This window comes from Electrophorus electricus, chromosome 10, assembly GCF_041902795.1.
Source record: "Electrophorus electricus isolate QZ-2024a chromosome 10, ASM4190279v1, whole genome shotgun sequence".
In the NCBI taxonomy this organism is placed as follows: Eukaryota; Metazoa; Chordata; class Actinopteri; order Gymnotiformes; family Gymnotidae; genus Electrophorus; species Electrophorus electricus.
Window position 1 is genome coordinate 20,093,728 of NC_137506.1, and position 26,764 is coordinate 20,120,491.

The window sequence follows — 26,764 nt, forward strand, 5'->3', positions numbered from 1 at the left end:
ATCAAGCTTTATAGGTCATATTTTAAATACAAAATCAAATTTATGAATATAAATGTGTGAATTACAGTTGGTCATGTGCATTATGCTGCATAAAGTATGCCTATGATCTCAGCACGAGTAAGCAGCTCAGTATTTACGATTTTTGATTTGCTATATGGAAAGAAAATACATCCTATAGGGTTTTCAGCTTTTCACTGTTAAATAAAGATCTGATTTGCTTAATACCATTCAAGCTCTGTAAATTACAACAGCTGGCTCAATTGCTACCTATTCACAAAATGGAATCATGAAGTGAAACTAGATATATGATTCTGTCTACGTTTCTGCATTGACTCTTTGATCTTTTAGTTGTTGACTGCACAGGAAGGGGGGGGGGGGCAGAGAGAGAGCGATGGAGAGAGAATTCACAGAGGAATAAGAGTAATTCCCCAGGGATAGTCTCTAGACTCTTGCTGCAATAAGGGGGATCTCCACCATAATGGTAAACAAGTGCATTTCTTTTAAGGCCATTGGAGATTTCTAACCTTTGGCTGACATGCAGAAAAGGTCAGTGTCCACCCCTGAGTAGCCCTCATCATTTCTGCTTGAGCACTACTCCACCATGAACTCTACCCACCCAACCCTCCACAACTGCCCCATTTTGGGGTATTTCATTGTATAAAACATTCTTATCTGTTCTTTTTCAGTGGTTTGAAGTGGTACAGTTCGTCTTTTTCATTTTCACACTTAAAAAGGTTGTATTTTAATATAGAAAGCTTGTGTACTATATATTTATATATTTGTTCAGCAGGAAATTCATTGTAGTTCTGCATAACATAATATTTAAAATCAGTCATGTTTGAAGCTATTAGGTATTTGGTTTATGAAAACATTTGAAATGCAACAGACGTTTATTTTGTCCTTCAGCCAAATAATACAGGTTAAAAAAACCAAAACAGAAATACCAGTTTTCACCAATGGTTTATTCTGCCATTTGGACAAAAAAAAAATCAACACTAATGCAAATCATTAACCGCTAATAAAGTTGTTTTTATAAAGTTTAAATTAAAACTGGCATTAGTGATGACTCAATGTTGTTCAAATTTTGTATGTGTATGTATTTATAGTATTATTTATACATATATTTATAGTTGTTTTTTGAGATCCTCAAATTTAGTTTTACTGAACCACTGAGCACCTTTCTCTTGTTTTTAAACTGAATGACCCACACACGTGGCTATGTGGTGCTATTCTTCCTCTCCTAGGATATCTTAGTACTACATTTGTATCACTTCCTTAGGAAACAAAACAATGCCTCTTCTAAGTATTACAGTAGAGCACAGTGTAGTATACTACTGAGCCTTTATTGAGTACACCCTTTAATAGTCTTGGGCTTAAAGTATCTGACTTTATCTTCAGCGACACTTGCACTGTAGTATGATTTATTTCTTATATGTTCTACTGCACTACACTGTCACTTGCAGATCCATGTCCAAGGTCTTGAGATATAGCCGAACACCAGTCCCCTTGTTCTATGCGTCACACCAGAAAAAAAGGGACATTGTTCACCTAATAAAGAGATCCATGCAACATTCTGCAACACAAACCAAGCAAACACAAGAGTATAGAGCAGATTGGACAGAAATGTTAAAGGAACCAAAATGGGGTAGGAATGCAGAGAAGAGGAGGCAGGAGCCACAGACTGATGAGGGAGTCAGGCTTATATTTTATTTCTGTGCCACAAGCTCTCCTGGGACGTTCACACGCTCCGTTTTCAATCCTAAGTGTAATTTGAGCCATTGCTTTATGCAAAGTGTATACTGCAGCTCAGTTCAAACGCAATCACTCACACTGACATGCAATTCTTTCCCTGGCCATCATCAACACTCAGAATAATGGAGCTCCGTTAGGAAGTATAAGGGCCTTGAACGTATACTGATGAGGACTGCATCCTGATGAATGTTAATCTAAAGGATGGAACAGGGGGAAACCCCAACTCTATGACTCCTGCTTCTCAACCCCCACTGACACACACACCTACAGCATCATCGCACCATATTACTCCTCACATCATAATCGATGAAAAGCACTACAAAAGAAACGTGGGCTCTTTCACTTCATAGCTTGTGTTATAATGAAAGGTTTATCAAGTGGCCTGACATGTTAAAAACACACATACCCTGTAAGCTTATGAAAGCAGTGCACCCTTGAGACTTTGTAACCATGACCATGCTAAAATGAACATTATCAATTTCACCTAATTATAAAATAAATGGTTAAACGCATCTGTAAAGCTAAAAAAGTTCGGAATTTTCATGAATCGCTGTAAAGTGCAGCCTTTCTTTAATACTGCTGCATGTTCATTGCGCAATTTAGTCAACTCAACCTGGGGGTGGTGTTTTAGTAGAACGTTTAAAAGAGCATTTGATCTGTAAATCAGTACAAAACATGAATTTTGTAATAAAAAAAGGAAAAAAAGGACTTTGATCTTTAAACAGATAGTAAAATAACAACAAAAAAGAACAGTAAAATCAAAACTGTTTTAGTATCAAGGATCATTTCAAATAATGAGAGAACCAACTGTTAGGATTTTATGTCAAAAAAAGAAAATGGCCTCATATTAATTATATAGATGGAAAAATGAACCAATCCCAGGAAAGTCTTCTTCTTTATACAGGCCTTAATGGAAATACAACTCTCTAGCACAGACACATACAATGTTCCACAGAATTTATTAGCTTTCACTGTATTTTCTTGTAACCATTTTGCTTAATATTGGAATTCACTGCACAGTGCAGGAAGTATAAACCATAATATTTGACCTCATATATGAATAAGCCATATTATTTCATAACGAATCGTTAATGAAAAGTCTGCAAACTGTTTGCAGACTAATGACTCAAAACTCAATATATAATATTTCAGTGCAGTAAAATGTACCGAAAATGCATTACCTTTATCAGAATTAGAGAAGCCTTCAGGCACTGTGGGCAGGTTGCAGGTCATATGCCTGCCTGATCCTCACTCCTCAGTGTTCTTTAGCACTGGGCACTCAGGCTCCAGCCAGCACTCAGCCTGCCTGCTGTCGTACTGGAACTCTTTGGGGACTTGGTCTTCTGATCATCCGCCACTTAAACAGGAATCTGGTCTCTGAGCCGGCACAATCTGAGAGGCCACAAACTGAGGGGACGAGCTAGCAGTCATCGCCCCTGCCTGTCGGCCATGTTAGTAATGAAGCAATGATAGCAGGCGTTCTTTTACAGTCATTGTACAGAGAGGGAACTTAAATGTATGTCAAGGTATTCCACTATGTTTGACATACAAACACGTACATGTGGGTGGGCACACACACACACACACACACACACACACACACACACACACACACACACACACACACACACACACACATTCATACATTCCGAATTTTCAGAATAGTGGGCTATTGCTGTGTAACACCTTAAGTGATGACCACCCAGGGTGAGCTGCTTTAGAGAAGGGATGTGTGCTGAGAGTTGACGCTGTCCCTCGAGAGCACAGAGGTGCTGCAGGGCCATCAGTATTTTCCATATCACTGCGCTTACCTTGCGCTCTGTGCACACTGCTGTGAACTCAAACCAACACAAGAAAAACAACCACAGGACTTTGGGAGTATATCTTTTCTTTGTTCCTTTTCTCATTTTTTTGACATCAAAACAAAAAAAGAAATGTGACACAGGTATTGTTAAATGAACAATCAGAGATATTATTGTACAGTGCGGCCAAAGTGATATAATACACACAATAAATATTTTTAGGAGAAAATAAAATCCCTTTTCATTTTGACATTTCGATACAGTGGGACCAATTCTGACTGCAGCATGCTTGATGTTATGTCCTTAAAGTCTGGCTACTTTTTTGTTCAGAGTTTTACAAATGAATGACTAGATTTGATGTCTTTGTGATCCTTGTTCCTATATAAATGACTTTCATGTGATAGTGGAGAAGTAACCGAGGGGAGGGGATCCAATCAAAAAGTTACACTGTTTATTAGCATGAGAGAGAGAGAGAGAGAGAGAGAGAGAGAGAGAGAGAGAGAGAGCGAGAGAGCGAGAGAGAGAGAGAGAGAGAGAGAGAGAGAGAGAGAGAGTGCACAAAAATCTGTGCAGACAGGATTTGATGGTAGCTCTAAGCTATGGTGGGCCATGTTCTGTGATGTACATAATGGAGCAGATGTAAGTAATGGATGTGCCGGAGGCAGTGGAGCCTATTGACAAACCAGACTTAAACACAGCCTTGCTCTCTGAAAGCAATGGAAGACTACCTAGTGAAGCCACAAACGTACTGACATTACTATCTACAACACAGGTGCGGAGAACATTTTTTGCACCCAGTTCTCTGCCTATTTACATTGTGTCCAAAATGAGACATGAATGTCTGGATGAATGATGAGGTAGTTAACTGGATGTTGCATGATGTAGTTCAGTGTGTGCATGCAAGAGTTGGGTACAGAGAGACCACAAAATATTTGTTTAAAAAGTCTTTGGACGAATAACTGTCTCTCTGCTATGCTTACATGAAGTCTTACTGCATGATATTTTTATGGTCTTCATTAAAGTCACAAATATACAGTTTACAGTGTTTGAATCTGCTCATAAAAGAGAAAAAATATGTGATAAACAATTTGGAGAGGACATTGACAGCATGATTTAAGTCAGAATTGGTCCCTGTTGTTATCCACATAGTATGCACAATAGAATTAAAAATGCCCTGTATTTCATTGTCCTTATCCGCTTTGTTAAGCCCACTCCACATACAGGTCTGCGGCCACTTCAAGTTTAGACAGTTGAGTGGAGAGCCTCATGACCATCCTCCATTAAGTAGCCAATGAGTGTACGGCAGGATGCTCCTTGGCCAATGATATAGTGAGCTGGCCACCATTCCCCTTCACTATGTCAGTTCCTTTGATCACAGTATCAAATTGTGACAGTGTCACAATTTACAACATCACATAAAATGACATCAGTAGTATAAGCCTTCCCATCCCAGCAGACTCTCTCAAAATGGAGGAAAAGGGTGTCCAAAATCTACAGTACTGAACTACATTTCCCATCATGCACCACGAAGGTCAAACAAAACAACATGGCAGCTCTTTTCAGAGCAGAATTCACACAGTTGCTGAGCTGTTGCTCTGAAACAGGAGCAGAGAGATGTTGGTGTTTTCTAGTCATCCTCCATAACCATTTGCACGATTGAAACCCTCGGTGGGGAGGGGTTTAGGGGGTAATTAGCTGTTCATGTAGATGCCTGCTTCAAAGCCCTTTTTAGCAATTAATGCGTCAGTGCTATTGTGTCAACATGAGGTCAAGATCCCTCTATGCATGCGCAGTTCGCTCTGTAGGCTCCTGCCACCTTTGGAGGCCTAAAAATAAAGCTGGTGTGAAAACCTGCACCTGCCGCTCACCTTCATTTGGATTCATTGCTATAAAAGAGCTGGGACTATAAAAAGTCCTGGCCACTTCTAAAACAGGCCGAGCAGATGCTGGGCACCTTGCTTCCTCTGTGCGCTACAGCGCTACCTGCAGCTTAGTGCAGCCAGAATAGGCCCTTTGACATATGGGCCTCTGATTGTTTGAACATGGAATCTCCTGGACTTGTGCCACGCAGCATAAATCCTTTGATCCCTCGTCCCCTCCACCTCCACGCCATCCCCTCTTCTCCTCCCCTCTCTGCAGCCCACCTCCCCCACCAAACCCTTGCTCATCTTTCAAGCTGCCCAAATCAGGCCCGCTTGACAGCCTGCCAGCCAGCCCGTGCCACCAGCTTACGTGGCCGACCAAATTTGGGTTGGAGGAAAACATCAGCAACAACAACAACAAACAAAAAAGCGAAACGGGCACAGAGCAACTGGCAAGTGGCGCGCATACTGCCGGGCTGCACTCGCTTGCTCACATAGGATTTATCAAAGGGTACTGTGTTCTAATGGCAGCAGCATTGAAAAAGCAGTCAGAGGAATTCAGATCGCCATTGCCCAGCCTATCAGCTCCCTTTATTGCTGAGTTACTACATAGTAAGACAACTGACTACCTGGCTACACTAGTTTGGTTAAACATGTTTACCAGCTGTGTCTTTCTGCACATGGTATGCTAAATCCATGCTGCAGGGTTCACTGTTCTGAAGAGGTATATTCAAGAATGTTTCAACTTAAAGAGCTCACATTCATGGATTATGTGTCCCCCTGTTCCTTTCACCAGAGCAGGACAACATGGCTGTTGTTTTCATCTTTTTCCCATAACGGTCATCTCATTGAGTCATACTGTGATGAATATTTACAAGTCCCGGAGGAGTCCTGGTAATGTCCAGGGGCCGAACAATCATATGTGCTCGGCACGGCATGCTCCACAGGTTACTTGGTGGTTCTGCTTTAATCATGACATGTATAGAGAGTTAGGATTCCAAATCTAAAAAAAAAAAAGGTTCGCCCACCATTGAGAACGCTCTGACTTAGAGGGATTTCTGCCTTCATACATAATCACAGACCATAAACAAAACAAAACAAAAAAACAAACAAACAAAATGTTACTGTACAAGTACATAGGCTTTGTTATATATTTTAAATTCTTCTTCATTTATATTTATACTTTGAACTGAGTTTTTTGTTTTGTTTCTTTTTTAGTTCTTTAAAAATGTCTCCTGTCCATGAGAGACAGAGATTTCAAAAGACAGAGCGGGAGAGAGTGTGAGTCTATAACTGGCCTGTCAATCAACAGTGCGTCTCTCTCCATGCCTCTCCTCAGTTAGTGTGTCTCTAACACGCCTCCTTTGCTAGTGCCGCGGCGATGTTGCCGTGGCCGCCGTGGCTTGGGCCAATCAGACCTTGGCCTCCAGCATTTCCAAGAAGAGTTTGTGCATTGGCACTTTGCCCTGCACCTTGATGCTGTAGAAATGCTGCACAGCCTTGGTGGCGGTCTGCCGGAGCAGGGGAAGGGTCATCAGTAGCTTGCCTGCCCGTCGAGGGTCCTCTGTGTGCTGGCCACTCTCATAGTCCTGCAGGGCCTCATGGAGAGAGTCCTGGAGCTTCTGAACTGCCTCCACGTCCTCTATGTGCATGGAGTCTAACAGTGGAAAAGAGAGAAAAGATATTTTCAGGCAATTTTCATATACATAAGAAACTTACGCCATGATAAATGTAATAAATAAACCAGAGAAGCCTGGACTTAAGTAATCACAATTTTCACAAAGCTAAATAAAATGCAAAATTGTTCCCAAGTGTGTAAGTTTTTAGGGCAAACATAATACTGATGGTGATTTCATAACCACAACATTTCACATATTTACTACACAATAAAACAATGCCTAAAAAGGTACGAAAAGAAGGACTGAGACCTTGTTCTCAAGTGTACTGTGTACTGACGTAACAAGGACTGCTGAATTCAGTGGCATCTCATTTTAATACTGCTTCAGACAGACATCAATATATTCATCAAAAAATAAATTAATTCAACACACAACTAGAATAAAATACAGGAGTAACAAGATTAATTAAATACCAGTGTAGACATGGCTACCTATATACAAAAGTATATAGGTAGATGAAAGACAATTATAATAGATAATAATATAATAGTATATCTAGGCTCTATTCACCTCTGTTACCATACACACGCACACACACACACACACACACACACACACACACATACATGCACTCACACGCACGCACGCACACACGCACACGCACACACACACAGTTGTTAACTGATGTCTGACACCTCTGATGAGGCATGTGACTGGCTAGTCTCACCTTGGTGCATATTTCACCATGTGGGACCATAAAAGGAAAAACAGATTTCAGAATTCACCTAAAATTCATTGACTAGAACAAGTGTATTCCCAAGACCTTGAGACATTTCTCACCCTGTCCACCTGAACTGTTTTGAAACAAGTAATTCTGGGAAAGATACTGAGAAACTATTTAAATTAGTCATGTTGTGAGTGTGGGAAAGCTACTGAGAAACTATTTCATTTTGTTTCCATAATGTTGTACGTAAAACAAGCAGAATGTAAAACAGAATGACTTATAAAATATTGACTGGCTTATGCTATCCACTACATTAGTAAAAACAAAATGTACGTGTTGATACTGTTTCCATTATTAGAGACTGAACTGACTATCCAGGGATGACTTGGTGTTTATCTTCTAGTACATTTCCCCATGTACCATTGTGTGTGTGTTTCTGAGAACGAAAGAGGAGCAGAGGATGAAGCATGGGTGCTTATGTGCACAGGAGATAGAGTGTGTAAGGGGAGCATTAAAAAAACAACTTTGAAGAAACAATTTCCTTGCAATCCATCAGAGAGCCCCCGTCGATCCGATTGATAAACTGCTAATTACAAAATCAATCGCTATGAATTTTCACAGCTGTCAGACAGGGGCGCTCCCATGAGAGCCTTTGCACTGAGACCTCGTTCAGCACATGGCCTATTCTGCCCCCCCCCCCCCCAAGTCCTCCCTAAACCGCCTCTCCGCAAAAGGTCTGTCACCTGAAAGCAGAGCAAAGCCCACCATAAGCATTGTTTCATTTTTCCAGCAAACAAAAAGAGAGGGAAGGAGAGACAGAGAGGGAGAGACAGAGAGAGAGAGAGGTGGAGAAAAAAGGAGCAATACGCTGCTCACGGGGCTCTGGCCAGACATTGATCAGAGAGGGACAGGCGGTGCCTTTTGAAAGGCAAGCTGTCGATACGGCTGCCTCGTCTTCTCCGCCAGAACAAACGAGGCCCATCACTCCCTGATACTCATTCCATTCGACTTAACACATTTTATTGACAGCCCTTGTGCTCCTAATGAAATGCTAAATTTATCTCCCATTGCTTCAGGGCCCCATGGCTACTGTTATGGAGATCGAGAGAGAGTGAGAGAGAGTGAGAGAGACGGAGAGACAGACAGAGAGATAGAGAGAGCTAGAGAGAAAGAAAGAGAGCGAGCGAGAGCAGAGGAATGCCATGACATAGAGGGCGTTCAGTTAAAAGATTGGCTCCGCCTCCTGCCACCTGTGCTTTCTCTCTCTGTGCCCCTCCTGTTACGTCTAGAGAGGCTTCACTGAAAGCCCATGAAAGATCACGTCGGGCCACTTTTATCCTTCAGCTAATTATCACGATAGTATATAAATAGCCAAACAACTAATCAACCATTTTTTTCTCACATTGGTTTATGTTAATATAGATTAATTAATCTATTATGTATAGATGAATGAATTAAATTGCCCCTAAAAGCAACTTGGCTGTAAAATTGTGAAATTAAATAGTTTTAAACGAGACATTTTTGTTCCATTCTGCTGGAACTTGAAAGCAACATTTTTGCACAGCATAAATACCTATGCTGGTCCCTTAAAAGGTCCCTTTTGCAGAGCACTTCATAATTTTGCACAACCCGTGGAACATACCTGAGTTGGCCAGTGCGATGGCCTTGAGTGTGACAAACTCCTCTTTCTCCACCTTCAGCTTCTTGTACTTGCGCACCAGCTGCAGGATGGACAGGAAGAGGTCAAGCAGACCCGTGAGCCGTGAGTGTTCCTCGTCCATCACATAGTCCTCAGCATACACCAGCTCATCCTCATAGGGCAGCGAGCGGAACACGATGCTCAGGATGAGGATCTCCATCCAGGCACTCTGCAGGAGACTCATTTGGTCTCCCAGAGACAAGCTGGAAAAGCCTGGAGATGAAAACATACAGGGAGTGTCGGTGGAGGCCGGGATACTGTGAACAGTGTAGAGAAAACAGAACCTGTGAAGAACCTGTGAACAGTGTAGAGAAAACAGAACCTGTGAACAGTGTAGGGAAAACAGAACCTGTGAACAGTGTAGGGAAAATGGAACCTGTGTAGGGTCAGTGAGGGTAAATCTTGCCCTGGGCTTCTGGCTTCCCCTTCACCCTGTGCTACACAATTGGAGCATGCAGGAATTATCCGCCTGATGAGCAGCCCTGGTCCAAATCGTGGAATGAACCAGGTCGTGGTAGAAAAAAACAGCAATAATGAGTGGGGCGAGGCCTGATGCTTAAGCCCCGGCGACGTAAGTGATTTTGGAGTGGCAGAAGACGAGGTGTGTCGTGGGGATACGCAGATAACTATCTCCACCCTTTTTCCTGTGCCCCTAGCTGTCAATAATGTCCCCCCTGCCCTCTGATGGCAGTGTGATCCCCCCAGCCCTTTCTTTCATCTCACTCTGTGCCTGCCACACACCTCCATTTTGATGGTACCCCCCACCCCATGACTGCCTCCCGTGATTAAAATGATTTCTTTTACACGTTTAACCATCGCTATCCTATCTGTCCCCTCATGATTAAGCGGATGATAGATTACAGTATTGACTGGGTCGCGCAGCATACCGGCGTCCAGTGTTTTCCCCCCTTTTCATATAAATGATCTCATTGAGGGAGAGTTGAAGGGGGCGATGTTTATCTCCTGACTGCACGACACTGTTTCATGGGGGGGGCCAAGACAGGACAGAGGAGTGAAGGAGATGGAGAGAGTGAGACTGAGAGAGACTGAAGCAGAGGAAAAAGGGGTACCTGAGTGTTTAATTTCCCTTATCGGAGGGGCGAACACTGGCCGTGCGTGCTGGAGGATACGTTAATTAACAGATTGCGATCAGAGCTGCAGGGGCCCTCACATTGTGAAAGGGAATCAATATGGCCTGAGCGGAGGTGTTGGGGAGAAAAGACAGAGGAAGTCAGGACAGCACCCCGACAGCGAACTTTCACATGCACCTGCCCAGCGCCCTGAAGACCGTTAAACAAACGTTTAAGAGCCCTACATTCAGCCATTCAGAAAGTTTGTTGAGCATCGGCGGTGTCATCCATTTTGCCATGATGCATGGTATCTAAAATCTGAACATGAGTGACCACAGCCGGGCTGTCAGCTGTTTAACTGCGATGCATATGCATATGCCACACAGATTGATCAACGCATGAACTTTGCATGACAATCACAGACAGGGCTTACCAGAGGCCCCATGCCTCATGTTAAAGAGCTTGTGGCTCCCCTTGGGCCTGACAGGACAAGCTGGGGCGGGGCGCGTGTTTGACACACACACGAGACACAGCAAGCATATCCTCCGAGCACCACACACCTCCCAACTCCCAACTCAGACTCGGCAGGCGGCAATTACCCACTACGCTAAAAGGCCTAGCGTTTAATCGTCTGCTACGGTTTGTTGTGATGTGGAAAAAAGCGGAACGGTGTGTATGTTGCCCACCCCGCCTCTCTCCCTCTCTCTCTCTCTCTCTCTCTCTCTCGCTCTCTCTCTCTCTCTCTCTCTCTCTCTCACTCTCTCTCTCTCTCTCTCTTCCTCCCTCCGTCCCTCCCTCTCTCTCTCTCTCTCTTCCTCCCTCCGTCCCTCCCTCTCTCTCTCTCTCTCTCTCTCTCTTCTCAGTACTGAATTATCGCTCCAAATGGGATCTTGTGTTTTTCCCGTCGCCTTTTTCCACTCAATTTAATCATGTAATGAAGTGGCTTCCCGGCTCCCTGGGTCAAACGGAGCTCAGGCCCTGGTGCTGCCACGAAGCTCCACTGAAGCGCTGGAGGAGCAGGTGATTCTTGCTCAAATGAAATATCAATATTTACATCTTCGTTTCCAGCCAACTGCCCTTGCATGCTTTGACCAAACATGACACAATATTGACCAATTTGGGAGGCCTGCCTGCTGTGTATCCCTCTCGGCACTTTAGCAAATTGAGTGCCTAATGTCAACGGGCATTAGCCTACTTGTGCATTAGCATATGGACTAGAAGCAGAGGAGATTCACGCTTCATATTACTCCTTCAAACCATACAGAATTAACAGGAGTTTCATATAATAAAGACTATAATATTCAGGCAAGAAGCTGGAAATATCTACCCACACTTGCACACTTGTCTGATTATATTCCCTCTTAGACCTCTTAGAAAATGTGAGGTCTAAAGCTCTTAAAACAAATGGAAAAATAAAATCTCAATTAAATGTATGCAATGCTACATTGTCTTTTATTGTTTATAGCCTCCTAATCTCATTCATGTGAATGTAGTGCTGACATGTATGCACTGAAATGTTCAGTGTCGTACCCTGACATGCATGTACTGACATGTGCAGTGTTGTACCCTGACATGCATGTACTGAGACGTGCAGTGCTGTGCCTTGACATGCATGTACTCAGACGTGCAGTGTTGTACCCTGACATGCATGTACTGAGACGTGCAGTGTTGTACCCTGACATGCATGTACTGAGACGTGCAGTGTTGTACCCTGACAGGCATGTACTGACATGTGCAGTGTTGTACCCTGACATGCATGTACTGAGACGTGCAGTGCTGTGCCTTGACATGCATGTACTGAGACGTGCAGTGCTGTGCCTTGACATGCATGTACTGAGACATGCAGTGTTGTACCCTGACATGCATGTACTGACATGTGCAGTGTTGTACCCTGACATGCATGTACTGAGACATGCAGTGTTGTACCCTGACATGCATGTACTGAGACGTGCAGTGTTGTACCCTGACATGCATGTACTGACACGTGCAGTGTTGTACCCTGACATGCATGTACTGAGACGTGCAGTGTTGTACCCTGACATGCATGTACTGAGACGTGCAGTGCTGTGCCTTGACATGCATGTACTCAGACATGCAGTGTTGTACCCTGACATGCATGTACTGAGACGTGCAGTGTTGTACCCTGACATGCATGTACTGAGACGTGCAGTGTTGTACCCTGACAGGCATGTACTGACATGTGCAGTGTTGTACCCTGACATGCATGTACTGAGACGTGCAGTGCTGTGCCTTGACATGCATGTACTGAGACGTGCAGTGCTGTGCCTTGACATGCATGTACTGAGACATGCAGTGTTGTACCCTGACATGCATGTACTGACATGTGCAGTGTTGTACCCTGACATGCATGTACTGAGACATGCAGTGTTGTACCCTGACATGCATGTACTGAGACGTGCAGTGTTGTACCCTGACATGCATGTACTGACACGTGCAGTGTTGTACCCTGACATGCATGTACTGAGACGTGCAGTGTTGTACCCTGGCATGCATGTACTGAGACGTGCAGTGTTGTACCCTGACATGCATGTACTGAGACGTGCAGTGTTGTACCCTGACATGCATGTACTGACATGTGCAGTGTTGTACCCTGACATGCATGTACTGAGACATGCAGTGTTGTACCCTGACATGCATGTACTGAGACGTGCAGTGCTGTACCCTGACATGCATGTACTGAGACGTGCAGTGTTGTACCCTGACATGCATGTACTGAGACGTGCAGTGTTGTACCCTGACATGCATGTACTGAGACATGCAGTGTTGTACCCTGACATGCATGTACTGAGACGTGCAGTGTTGTACCCTGACATGCATGTACTGAGACGTGCAGTGTTGTACCCTGACATGCATGTACTGAGACATGCAGTGTTGTACCCTGACATGCATGTACTGAGACATGCAGTGTTGTACCCTGACATGCATGTACTGACATGTGCAGTGTTGTACCCTGACATGGACAAGCACAGAACTCTCCCTGTCCTGTTAGGTGTGGGTGGAAGCCTCCCAACCACTTCCCAGAGCACTGCAAAATCTCACTGAAATGATTTTCCAAACAACCCAATTTATCTTGCCAGCGGAAAAATTCCCAGCGTGGCCCATCTTCAGCACCAGTATAAAATGTAATCAGTTTTTAGCTTGTTTTTATGCAGCTCAATAAAGTTCATCGCTCGAAAGAGCCACTATAACAGAGACAGGCTTGGCGTTCTCCTGGTGTCATATTTCATGCCTACTGAATTGAAGGCAACAGTTCTGAACAGAGGTAAAAGCTGTCCAAAAAAAGGGCTTTTTACAGCCCCAGCAGTCCTTTATAAACAATATAACCATAAAAATAGCAAGTTTTAATACGAATATATTTATGAGCTTATATTTGAAATTGTACTTCTAGAATATTATTGCTGTAGTCTCCTCCTCCTTGACCTCATGCCCTGTCTGTTAAGTTTGTTTGGAATCCAACACAGTTTCTCTTTCGCCTGAGTCTAGTTGCTTATCCTGGGCTAATGGACTGGAACATTCCCGCTTTCTTACTCCTGACGGCACAACTGCACTCAACAGCAAAAAAAAAGTGTAGCAAATAGTGAAAATAAATGAAAGTTGAAGTAAAAATTCACTAAAAGAATAAATCGTTAGACCACTCTTATCAGATCTAATGATTCCTTAAGATGGGTTTGCTGTGTTACAGTTGTACTGTGGTTTTTGAATTCTATCTCTCGCTCTCATGATCAAGCAAGAATGTTCTAGGAGAGGGCATGAAATCTAATGAAGCACATTGCTGTTGAGCGGGAGTTCATATTTATATTAATTTATTATTGTTTCCTTCTCCCTGAGGGCCATTAGTAGCACTCATAAAATGAGCTGTAATTACGCGGTATAGTGGGCCCTACAGCTGCACCCCCTCATATATCACCCTCAGTCAGCTGAGACAGAGAGAGAGAGAGAGAGAGAGAGAGAGAGAGAAATGCACAAGAGACGAATATGCAGATGGTACAAGAAAGCAAGAAAATATAACAAAAAAAAAATATTACTGAGAAGTAAAGCAAAAGAAAAATCAGTGACCCTTAAATAGAGGAAATGCCTCCTTCACTCTAGACCCAGTCGTGACTGTCATGATACGACCCCTACCTCCTCCTCAAACATCTGTGTGTGTGCGTGTGTGTGTGTGTGTTCGTTAGTCTGTAGTGCCACGCCCTCTCGTGTCATCCACCTGATCCTTGTTGCGTGTAATCGTTTTGAGTGTGTGTATATATATATGTCTCGTGTGTTGTCGTATATTTGTCGGTGTTTGATGTAATATAGCATGTGTGCTAAGTGTGTTGTGTGTTTCGTGTTATTAAAACGTTTGTTTCAACGTGCCTCGTCACTGCATCCTGCTTAAGCCTCGTAGCATCACAACTGATCAAGGATGCCTGGGAAAGGAAAATGTAAGGGAAAGAAGGGAGGTAGACGCCTTCCGTACAGGGAAGCCTCCCGTGACCTTAGGCACCTCCTGACGCCCACAAGAGGTGAGCGTTGTCCAGGTGCGGAGGCAGAGGACTGGTATAATGATTTCCAGTCCTCGGAGTCAGACTCCGTGGACTTCAACTATCCCGCGGAGAGGCCGTCACTCATCCTGGCCTCGCTCCAGGGATCTTCGACGAGGGAGGAACCCACTGGACAATTTTGGGGGGGCCCTGTATGTGGTCCGGGAACGGACTCTGCCGAGTCCTACGGAGACCAGCCGGATTATGAAAACCGGCACTCGGAGGTGGACTCTGCTGGGTGCTACGACCCCTACCGGGAGGACTATAAGGGCTACGCTGGTTATGGAGAGAGAGGGGAGTGTAGCGACTTTAGTGTCCGGTCGGACATGGGGTCCGATACAGAGGGGGACACTCCAATGGAGGTGGAAGAGGACCCTCATAGGGATCTTCCCTCTCACAGCGACGCTAATAGCTCCAGCATCGATGAGCCCCCAGCACCCAAGCCTCCACCTAAGGCTCCACCCAGAGTACGCCGCCCTGGAGCAAGCAAGCTGTCCTGGGTGGCTAGCAGGGAGGCAGCGTCATCAGAGGAGGACACTCTTCTCCTTATGGTGAAAGGCCCCACAGCGCATGCGTCTACGCCTAAGCCTCGTGGAGGCAAACAGGCAGTGACACCAGTGCCTACACCGGAACCGGGCAGCATGGCTGGTGCGCTTCGCGGCACGCATGCGCCAAAATCGTGACAGTCGCCTCTACCCAAGCCAGTGAAGGACAGTCCTCCCCGGGCTGGTCAGCCTCCAAACCAGCCGATGACTGGGGGACTGGCTGGGGCATCTTCTCCCTTCCCCGGACTATTGAATATACCTTAAATTTACCAATCACTTTGTTCCCCTCATTCCTGTATCTGTCTTTGTCGTAGTCCCGATATTTCCCCACCCCCCCCCACGCTCCTGCTCTTACTGGCCCGCGGCGGGCTGCCCGGTCCTCTGGCCTCGTCGTTTGGTGTTGGTCTCGGGTCTGCAGCCCGTTAGGCTGGCACGCTGGGAGCCGCACCCTTGAGGGGGGGCTCTGTCATGATACGGCCCCTCCCTCCTCCTCAAACGTCTGTGTGTGTGTGTGTGTGTGTGTGTGTGTGTGTGTGTGTGTGTGTGTGTTTGTTAGTCTGTAGTGCCACGCCCTCTCGTGTCATCCACCTGATCCTTGTTTACGTGTTGTGTGTAATCCGAGTGTGTGTATATATATGTCTCGTGTGTTGTCGTATGTTTATCGGTGTTTGATGTAATATAGCATGTTTGCTAAGTGTAGATGTTCTGTGTTATTAAAACGTTTGTTTCAACGTGCCTCATCCCCGCATCCTGCTTAAGCCTCGTAGCATCACAGTGATCTGTCACGGGTCCTCAGCAGACGAAGGAGTCATGCGGAGCGTGGGCTGGCAGCTATGTGAGCCCCAGCCAGCCGAGGGCTCTGGCCTCTGTCCACCCAAGAGCAGCTCGCCTGTCTGCTGGGCTCATGCCCTTCTCATCGCTACACCGGCCGCCTTGTTTACGTGCTCAGCCACTCTCGCCCTCGTTTCCACAGACCTCAGACTAAGGTCGTGTTCTAAATAACCACGTATGAAGCAGGAGAGCCCTGAGTCTACGTCAGTAAACAAAGACCAGAAAGGACAACAGAGAAGGGAATAACAGAGAGAGAGATAAAGAAGGTAAATTCGTGGTTCACAATGTGCGATCTGTGACAGTGTTTGATTGTGTGTGTGAGAGAGAACCATAGCTGGTGTCCATCATTTTTCAAGAATATACATGACAGCATCAGGAGGACCCAATCAATACAGGTCTGGCAATAAATTATGCTGCTTGACATAAATAATGTGACCCGAGTGTGGTCCCACATTCAGCCAATGCTGTGCGCTTTCACGCAGCCCTGACGGAACTGCTCCTTCACCTCTCCACTGAAGGCAAACGCTCAGCAAGCTAGTCTGAGATATATTGTAGCAACATAAAAATAGCTTTTAGGTGCATGCTGAGAGTCATTTCCCATATACTGAAATAGATACTGGATTACTCAAATACAAAAAGCGGCAAGCAACAATAAAAAAAATTCCAGACATTGCTTTAAAAATGCTCTGATTTTACTGAATAATTGGGGAAATAAGATCAACAATAGCAAAAATATACACTCCAAAAATTAGTAAATAAAAAAAATAAAAGTTTACATTAATTTCTAATCTGGTTCTGACTCTTGAATCAAAAAATAAATAAACCATAATAAACCAGAGGGCCTACTTAAGTTGAGCCCTATAGTACAAGCACAATATCAGTGCTTTTGAAATGATAAGAGGCCCATTAGCCATGAGCACATGGCAGGGAGATGGCTCACTTGGCCAGCCGAGTGGGAACGATATGGAGTTTTGTAATGTTAAATACAGTAATCCCCATGTCTTCATCTGCTCTTTTGACCTTCTGGCCTGACTCCATTGGTACTTAGCCCTCTCCAGAGAGCCACAGCCTCTATTGGACATTATATATCTCTGTTTAGCCCAGTGACGAGGAAGAGATGAGCCATAATCAGTCATGTAATTACATTTCATTTATTTCTTCTGCCAAGCAGATTCACTGGTTAATGAGTAGCCATGTCCTATTGATTACTTCTTAAAGGGAGTGGCAAAAAATAAGACTCTAAAGGGAATGTGTAGGCATCTAGTGTTAAATAATTTCCATTTATCGCTATAAAGATCAGTTATTAGGAGAGGATTTTAGGATTTGTGAAGAATCTCAAGATCTAATTTTTTGTATTTTTAATTTTAGATTTTGTATTAAAAAATATAATGCCTACAGAACCGAACTACACACACACACACACACACACACACACACACACACACAGACATAAACACTGCCCATGCACACACAACCTCTGCTTTGGCAGCAGGGATAACACAGGAGCAGATCTGCCCTGTTCGTCTCTATGTACCCCCACCCTGAGCAGCAGATGTCCCCTGAATGGTCCTGGCCCCCAACTGCCCCCAGCTGCCCCCCCCCCCCCCAAATAAAAAATCTTCATCCCTGCATTCTGCATCTTGGGCATGGGGCCTCCATCGTCAGGCCTGGGCCTCCACCTGATTGCTCCATCCATCTTGATCTATGCTGCTAAAGCCTCCGTCAGTGGGTAAATTGAATATACTAAGGCCTGTCTGTTGGTGTCTATATTTAATAAAGGCCACTGATGAGGTGCTGATTTATCGGCCGGCAGTATTCACACTCCATTACAAGGAGATTACACAGCTCGAGAGGGATCAGCCACGGCAACACAGTAAGGAGATTTCACAATTTAATGGCAAAGAGAAAACAGCAAGGCCAGTGGGGGGAGGGGAGGGGGGAGGTTCAGGGGGATGGGACAGGAGTAATCTTGTGCCGTGAGCTATGAGATGTGATGGCAATAAGCTTTGAGAGGAGATCAGTGGATTTTACTAAATGGGTAATATGCTGCCTTGCCTCAATGACTGCTCATGTAAACAGCTCTTGAAAAGTTACTATGCATTTTTAATTGTAAAAATAATCGTCAAATTGTTTAGAAAAGGCCAGACATTCAAAAGGCGATAACTAAACAGAGTTTAAAGAGTGATGGACTTCCACCAACTCCAAATCCATATAAAATATCTAATGGATATCTCTTATAACAGGGGAGTCATCACAGGACTAGAATAGCTACAATGCGGTAGCAGAGATATCATGTGGGAAACTATTCTGCGGACTCTGTCATCCCAGAATTCCCTAGTGGAAAAATCCTGCCCTCTGAATCCAGGGCTTGGAAGCAGGTGACTAGCAGCTGTCTAATGTGATGAAGCGACCGAGTTGCACAAGATGTGGCATGCAAAGCCATGTTCCAAACCACAACATATGACATTCACAGAGAGCGTTCACTCCAGGGTCTCGTGTCTCGTCACCAAAACCTGTGACTGCTGACTCTGTGATACGCTCTAGGAATAATTGCATGTGACTTTCCATGCTCAGTGATATGTAAGTTCACACCGGAATCAGAAATCGCACTGATGTCACTGATGAGACTCAGGCCAGTTTCTGCAGCAGCAGAACTGAGAAGAGCACACAGATGTATATAGGCACCTTACGTAAAGTACATACTGGTCTCCTAGCAAGGTCTTTTCTTTTTGTTTCTTTTTTCTCTTTCACCATATGAAAATCTTGTGAAGTGCCTGATGTGCTTTGGGTGTGAGACTGCGCATGGCAGCAGTAGTGCCTCTGTCACTCAGGAAACGTGAGCTGTAGGAGAACAAGCGGCTACCGTATGTATGTCAAAGGTCTTTTGCACCTCAGGAGCAAAAAAAGCCATCTGTCAACATTTCTCACACATCGGTCTTAACAAGCACACCCATGCCAGGCATCACTCACACTGTTTACAGAAAGAGTGTGCTCGCACGCTGCTGGGCCAGCCAGTGCTGAGCTGGTCAACTATGGGATTAATTATCAATTCATCACTGGCAGAATGGCTAGGAGCTGACCATCCAAAGGGCCATTTAGGACAGTCAGATGACTTGAAAGGTAATGTTATATCCCAAACTATAGCACTCACACAGATGTACTCGGAGAGAAGACTTGAGCCCAAAAGTAAATAATGTAAATAAATACAGTAATATCTTCCAAACGTGTATAGGTGTGAATTATAATGTGGGTGAAGTAATTAATATACATTACAGTAGGTAAATGATAGATCTAGAGAGAGAGAGACAAAGAGAGAGAGGGAAAGAGAGGAGAGAGAGAGAGAGAGAGAAAGAGAGAGAGAGATCATATGGTTACTATTAATGTCATAGGTATCATTAACACTGTTGCAGATTATATTGCAGGCCCACTCATAGCCAGTGCATGTAAGAGAGAATAACCAGTGCCATTGTCTGATTGTGTCTCTCAATCATGCTCAGATTAGTGCTGAACAGAGGACCATGCCACAGGAAATTGTCACTCTTTCATAACCCGCTTGCTCAAATGTTATCCTTGCAAACGGGGCAATGAAAAATCAATTGGGGAAGTTAAGTGCCAATTTTCTTGACATATAAATTGTTACCTTTGGACTTTGGTCATTGGCCATCTGTCAAAGTCCTAATCAATGTTCCCCACTTCATAATGAACTGTTAATCTTTTTTAATTCCATTGCCACAGGGCTGAAAATCTATCAGAATGCAATCAGTGGCCTTGCTGTGGAGAGGACATTCATGACCGCCCCACTGTACTCTGGGCTCTGGCACACAGCTGCAGATACAGCACTAACAGACCAGCCTGACCACCTCCACTTCATCTCCACTTCACCTCCATTGCACCTCCACTGCACTGCCACTGCACCTCCGCTCCCATGCTCAGTGCACAGCTCAATTACAGGAGCTGAGGAGGAGACCAGCATGAACCTAAAATGGCTCTTCTGTCTCTTAAACACCTCCTAGTTGAAACATGGAATTGTTTAAAAAAGTTAAAGGTTGCCAGAGTGTCATTTGCAGGGTTTCCAATTGCCAGTTCCATGCAGAGCCTTAAGGCTCTCAGTGCTTCTAGCCAGCATGAGGCTGACCTTCTCAACACACAACTCTGCCTTAGCAGCCTGGCTGTGCAGACCCAAGCACTTTTCCCATGATTAAATGTCAAAGGCTGGGGCTCACGCTAAGGATGTTTGGGTTAGGGTTAGTGGATCATTATGAGGTCACTAAGAGCTTGGAGTCCCGTGTTACGTTGAGATCCGATTAGGATAAATCTGCCGTTTACTCCCAAATCCTAATGATGACTGCCACTTAACACACAGCATGTGCACACGAATTCACTGTAACCACTGGGAGTTGTCAACTACAGTGTTTTGCTGCTGTGCTTTCAGCAGTTTATCAATCCTGTCTGGACACTGGACTGTTAAAAAAAAAAAGACACATGTAATGGACACACAAATACTTCAGTAGCAAATGTGCTTGAAAGGGCTAGGTCAACACTACCAGTGCAAAAGACTGGTGTTTTCTGTCCCCCAAATAATTCATTATAAGTGTAAGATGTGTCTTAGCAGGGTGCAGCAGGATGCGGTGGCTCAAGGGAACTGTGCTACTGGGTTATTAGTGATCCAGCCTTGGCTAAGCTACTTGCTTAACTCTCTCTGTGCTGACACAGCACTGCATGCACATTGTGTGTGTGTGTGTGTGTGTGTGTGTGTGTGTGTTTGTGTGGGTAAGTACTAGGGTCAATATCCCCTTAATCTCCTTACTAGATAACACTTCACCCATCTTCAGATTACCCTTGCCTCTTGCCCAAAATCTTAACTGAGTCTCAATGTATTTGTTTTTCTTTTTGGTCAGAAAGCAAAACACCTGCTTAGCGTATGCCATTATGTACATTTGTGTGTGTGTGTGTGTGTGTGTGTGTGTGTGTGTGTGTGTGTGTGTGTATATATATATATATATATATATATATATATATATAAAGAGAGAGAGAGAGAGAGAGAGAGAGAGAGAGAACTAAAGCGCATGTATAGCACTAAAGGATGTGTGTATACTTCTAAAATGTGTGTATAGTATTAGTGTGTGTATAGTACTAAAAGGTACGCTTACAGTACTAATGTGTGTATAGTATTAAAATGTGTGTATATAATACTATGTGTATATGTAGTACTAGTGTGTGTATTTATTTTTAAAGTGTGCAGTTTCTTATTACAAGCACAATAGAAATTCTAAGCTTATGCAAGTTTTTTTACTTATAGTATTATTAAGGCTATACACATGGACAAGAAGAAGGTAGTCTTAGAGTAAGTTAAAATAACAAGCCTTATTTCCTCAGTTCTCCAACAATATAAATATCATGATACTTGGTTTAGTTTTGCCTGTGAGCTATTATAAAATCAACATGAAATGGAATTCATAATACTCCTTCCTCCAGTAATGCATTGTATTTATGTGTAAACCAGAGTATTTGGGCAGGAATGTATGTGGGACATTGTTTAATTTTGCATAGATTGTGAAAGGTGATATTGTTGGTTAATGTTTTTATGTCCACAGCCCCTTGGTGACAAGGACAAGTCACTAGATGTTTTAGAGGTAGTCAAAACTCATTTCGCTTTGATAGAAGTTTACAAAAAAACAAGACTTGTTTCTAAATAACATGATATTGAAAAATAGTGCATAGTATGACCAGGCACTAGGAACTAAAAAGAAAAAAACAAAACAAAATGGTAACGCTGTTTTGAGGCTTTAAAATGTACAAATCCTCAGACATGTTTACAGTAAGCACTATTCACAGAAGGACAGCACAAGCACTGTATGCTACTAACTAACATGAGTACCAAAAGCTCAGTTTTGAATCTTGCACTACATTTAAGTGACAGCCCAGATGCTGTGGACTGACCTGGGATGTGTTTCGCCCAGCCGATGATGACCACCAGCTCGCGGTCAGCCAGGTCACACAGCGTGGTCAGTGCCTTGATGTCACTCTCAGGCATGGTGGGGTCCGGCATGGCATATATCTTCTCTGGCTCTGCTACCAGCAGATGGGACACAATCTTCGTCACTGAAGAAGAAGAGACAGGACAAAAGGTCAAGATGAGACGCTGAACCTTATCCTCTAAAGAGTAAAAAGAACATATACAGTCAGGAATAAACAAAAATCTTTCAAATTTCTAATCACCTTGTGTGTTACAAAGTAAGCCATCCCAAACCTGTATGTCATTTAAACACAGAACATGTAGCGGGGAGTTTTATGAACTATACTGCCATCATGTGTGTTATTCTGTAATTATGCCAAAAGCAGGACTGTGATTATTAGTGGCATGTTAATAAAATGGAAATTTCACTGCTGAAACACCAACATTTAATTATGTAATATTACTGTGATGACTTCAGAATTATTCTGTACAAAATTCAGATTTTTATTGTATGCATTATTGCAAAATAAATAATAAATGAAAGCATCTGATGTGGATTCCAAATAAGAATTTGATATGGATTTTAAAATGTACAAATGCTAAGGCCTTTTAGCTATAAGTGCAGTTCACAGAATTATAGCCCACACATAGAATTCAAATAACTGCTGTCACTATTTCCTTTCTGAATTAAATGGAGAAACAGTGACACAGTGCTGTGTAATTGTGTTAGGAGATGCTTAGTTAACTGATCACTGCACACGGATTCACAAAAAGGCTTGTGACTGGAACTGTGTTTGGTCCATATTCAGCTGCCCTCATGGGAACAGAGACAGTCAATCAGAACAACTTCACCTGCTCCAACCTTTGCACTCTGCTTGCATGTGGCCGGTAATAAACGTGTGCACATCATTGTGTTTTTGTTACTTTGTTTAATTGTTTAATTGTACTAGAGCACTGTGAAAGTGAATATATATGTGTGACATATAAATCTATGCACATGAGTACTGATTGCGTGTATGTATATTTGTGTGTGTGTGTGTGTGTTACATTCATATTCTTCAATCAGTTGGTAAATGTGTGTGTGTGTTTGTGTTAGATTCATATTCTTCAATCAGTTGTAAATGTGTGTGTATGTGTGTGAGAGAGAATGTGGAGGGGGAGAGAGAGAGAGACAGAGAGAGAGAGAGAGAGAGACAGAGAGGGGGAGAGAGAGAGACAGAGAGAGAGACAGAGAGAGAGAGAGTGAGAGAGAGAGAGAGAGAGAGAGAGAGAGAGAGAGGGGGAGAGAGAGAGAGACAGAGAGAGAGAGAGAGAGAGAGAGAGAGAGAGAGAGAGAGAGAGTGGGGTGGATGAGAGAGCATACATGGTTTCTTTGCTGGAGGTGGAAGTGTGAGGCCCAGGTATGTACTGTTGTCTGTGTCAATCCTCCTCTTATACTTTTGCCTGCCCCCTCGCACACGATCCAGACGGACACCTGGAATAACACAGAACAGTTGGTTACACACACACACACACACACACACACACACACACACACACACACACACACTTCAGGGCTGCAAATGGTCAACTAAACTTCAGCAATGTATTTTGCAATGTAATTAATCTGACATCAACTAAGCAATAACATATTAAATTAAAATGTCAAAAATAATTTCAATGAAATTTGAATTTCAATCACATTTTCAGTTTATGTGATTTTGTGCAACTTTCCAAAAATGTAGTACTTTTTCATCAAAGCATTGCCAAATTACCAAGCCATTAGTATCTCTGTCTCTTTCTCTCTGACTGCAGACACGCACACACATACACTCACACAAACACACTCACACACACACACACACACACACACACATACTAACACTCTTAAAATCCTCTAAGGTAACAGTATCAGAGTGTAAATAAATAATTTCATCTTCTCAAAGGATATTTAAAACCGAAGAAAGATAGAGCAAGCAGACATACACACAAACATGCACTGACCACTGACCAGAGAGAGAAAGAGAAAGAGAAAGAGAGAGAGAGAGAGAGAGAGAGAGAGAGAGAGAGAGAGAGAGAGAGAGAGAAAGGCAGACATTGTCCAGCAGAGGAAGCTTGTTGTGATGGAGTGTGTCACAGGAGTGGCAGTGCTCCGTATGTGCGAGCTGTCTGCTGCCCCTGCCCCACTGTCACACTACAGAGCCTGGAGCTCAGCCCTCTGCACAACAAACACATGAATATTTAAACTGGGGTCAACGATCTCACAGACTGGCCCTCTAATTATTTAGCTTTTCAGCAGAGCTGCTGAGCATGCTAACCAGAGAGCTGAGACGCTCATTTCATATACACGCGGCAAAAACAGCGCACACACACACACACACACACACACACACACACACCCCGCCACACGCATTACCATGCTGCGCTGCAACAGACTGGATAAGAGCATGCACACATGTCCGTGCATGTACACACAGACAAACATACAGGCAAACACACACACACACACACACACACACACACACACACACACACAATAAATCAGCCTGGTTTTATTTAACCAACTCCAGCAGGACAAGTGTAGAAGCTTATCTGTATACTTCTCCTGCTAAGCTTTCAGCATTCACTTCTGAGCTAGTGCAATAAATGCCAGGCTACTCATCACATCTGTTATTTATTAGCCAATTATTTGATAAGACTGTTTTTTACATGTTTGCAATTCACACAATGCAAATATAAAACTAATATTGTTCATAGAGTCTTTATTTGATTTTGTTTGTTATAGACAATGTTCAGTTCATTTTTTAACAGTGTAATATGAAGCTAAAAGTTCTGAAATCTAAATGCATTAAGTTGTACACTCTGAATGCATCACCTGAGAATGCAAACACTGTAATGTCCACCTGGACAGGTAGAGGCTGAAACATGAGGTCCACCAGCTACAGCTTCCTGCCCTAAAGCATGTCCAACGAGTTGATATCCTCAGCTGTCCAACGGCAGAGCACTCGCTAAATGATTTCAGCACTTTAGAACCACACGGCAACTATGTGGTTACCATGGCAAATGAGGCCAGAGTGATACTACTGAAAATTATGCTAATATCATCCCCCCTTTATAAAAATTCAACACGATGAACATGGACGTCCCAGGGAATGAAACCATAGGAGGCAGAGTGGGGAGCGATGGAACAGGAAGAGAGAAAAAAATGTGAGACTGCCTGACATTATTACAGCAGAGCCTGAAAGATTATAGAAAGTGAATGATTTACTGTTAACCTCTAGGGACTTCAGAAAAGGCATATAGAGGAAATTTACATAAGATAAAAGTTGTTCTACAGATTATTTATTCTCTTAAATACTATAAACATTTTTTTCCAAAAAAGTCTAAACTTCAGTCATTTAGTTTTCCTTAGAGGGCCAATTTCATTCAGACTAGTCATACACACAACAAAGAACAGCTTAAACAACTTGCATTAACATTTTACCAGAGGAATGAAGAGATTTTTGCTACTTATATAAATTATTTGATTCCCTAGAAACAGAAATCTGATTAGGATTGTCTTTCAATTTTCTGACACTGACAACCCACTAACCTAATTACTCACTGGTCCCTGTGGTCCCTCTTTTCCTAGCAAACATTGGGAGATCATTTGATGGTTGCTAAATTGCAGTAAAAATCTAATTTCTCCTAACTGCAACTTTAATTTCACAACTGATAATCATAGAGACAAGCATTGTGGAAAAGAGAGAAAAATTATCAAAAAGGTTAATTTAGAATTGTATTTTAAAAAGGCAGTACATTATTATTTGATCCCTAACACCAAAATCTGATATCTGACGGATTGCATTTGTCCTACATTATGTAACAATCAGAACATTATCCTCATACATTTCTAAAGTAAACATTTAACTTATGCAATGTAATGTGTGAGGGCATCAAAGTGTCACACATGAAAATCTTGTGGAATGGAAAATTTTGGTGTGGATTCATTGTGATATTATCACAGTCTACTGATTTGTTTCCTGAAGGTCTTGCCGAGTATGGGGTCTACTGTGAGACCAGCATCCTGAAACATTTCATGCTCCTCTCACTGTATCATGCTAGTGTCAGCCATGGCAAAACCAGTGCAAAGATTCTGAGGTACACTGGAGTCTGTTTTAATTAGAACAGTGCCTGCCATAATTAACAGATGCTGACAGGAATTAAAACTTGGCACTAGCCAGTCTCCCTTACACTCTGAGAGGGTCAGGGTGATGGAAGGAAAGAGAGAGAGAGAGAGAGAAAGAGAGAGAGAGAGAGAGAGAGAGAGAGAGAGAGAGAGAGAGAGAGAGAGAGAGAGAGAGAGAGATCCCTAATGGACCTAATGGAAAGTAGTGACTTATCA

At 43.3% G+C, this 26,764-nt stretch overlaps 1 protein-coding gene across 7 annotated transcripts in view; it reads right to left on the reverse strand.

The window, feature by feature from the left end:
* Positions 1–3,623: 3,623 nt before the first annotated feature.
* esrrb (estrogen-related receptor beta) overlaps positions 3,624–26,764 on the reverse strand; it is a 58,679-nt gene continuing 35,538 nt past the window's right edge. For all 7 annotated transcript variants that reach the window (XM_081721718.1, XM_035532871.2, XM_081721719.1 and 4 more), the window contains 4 exons: positions 23,765–23,875; positions 22,386–22,547; positions 9,402–9,671; positions 3,624–7,073 (listed from right to left, as the gene is read on the reverse strand). In XM_081721718.1, coding sequence (XP_081577844.1) covers positions 6,829–7,073; positions 9,402–9,671; positions 22,386–22,547; positions 23,765–23,875 — 788 coding nt within the window. In that variant the 3' untranslated portion in view covers positions 3,624–6,828. The remainder of the gene's footprint in view (positions 7,074–9,401; positions 9,672–22,385; positions 22,548–23,764; positions 23,876–26,764) is intronic.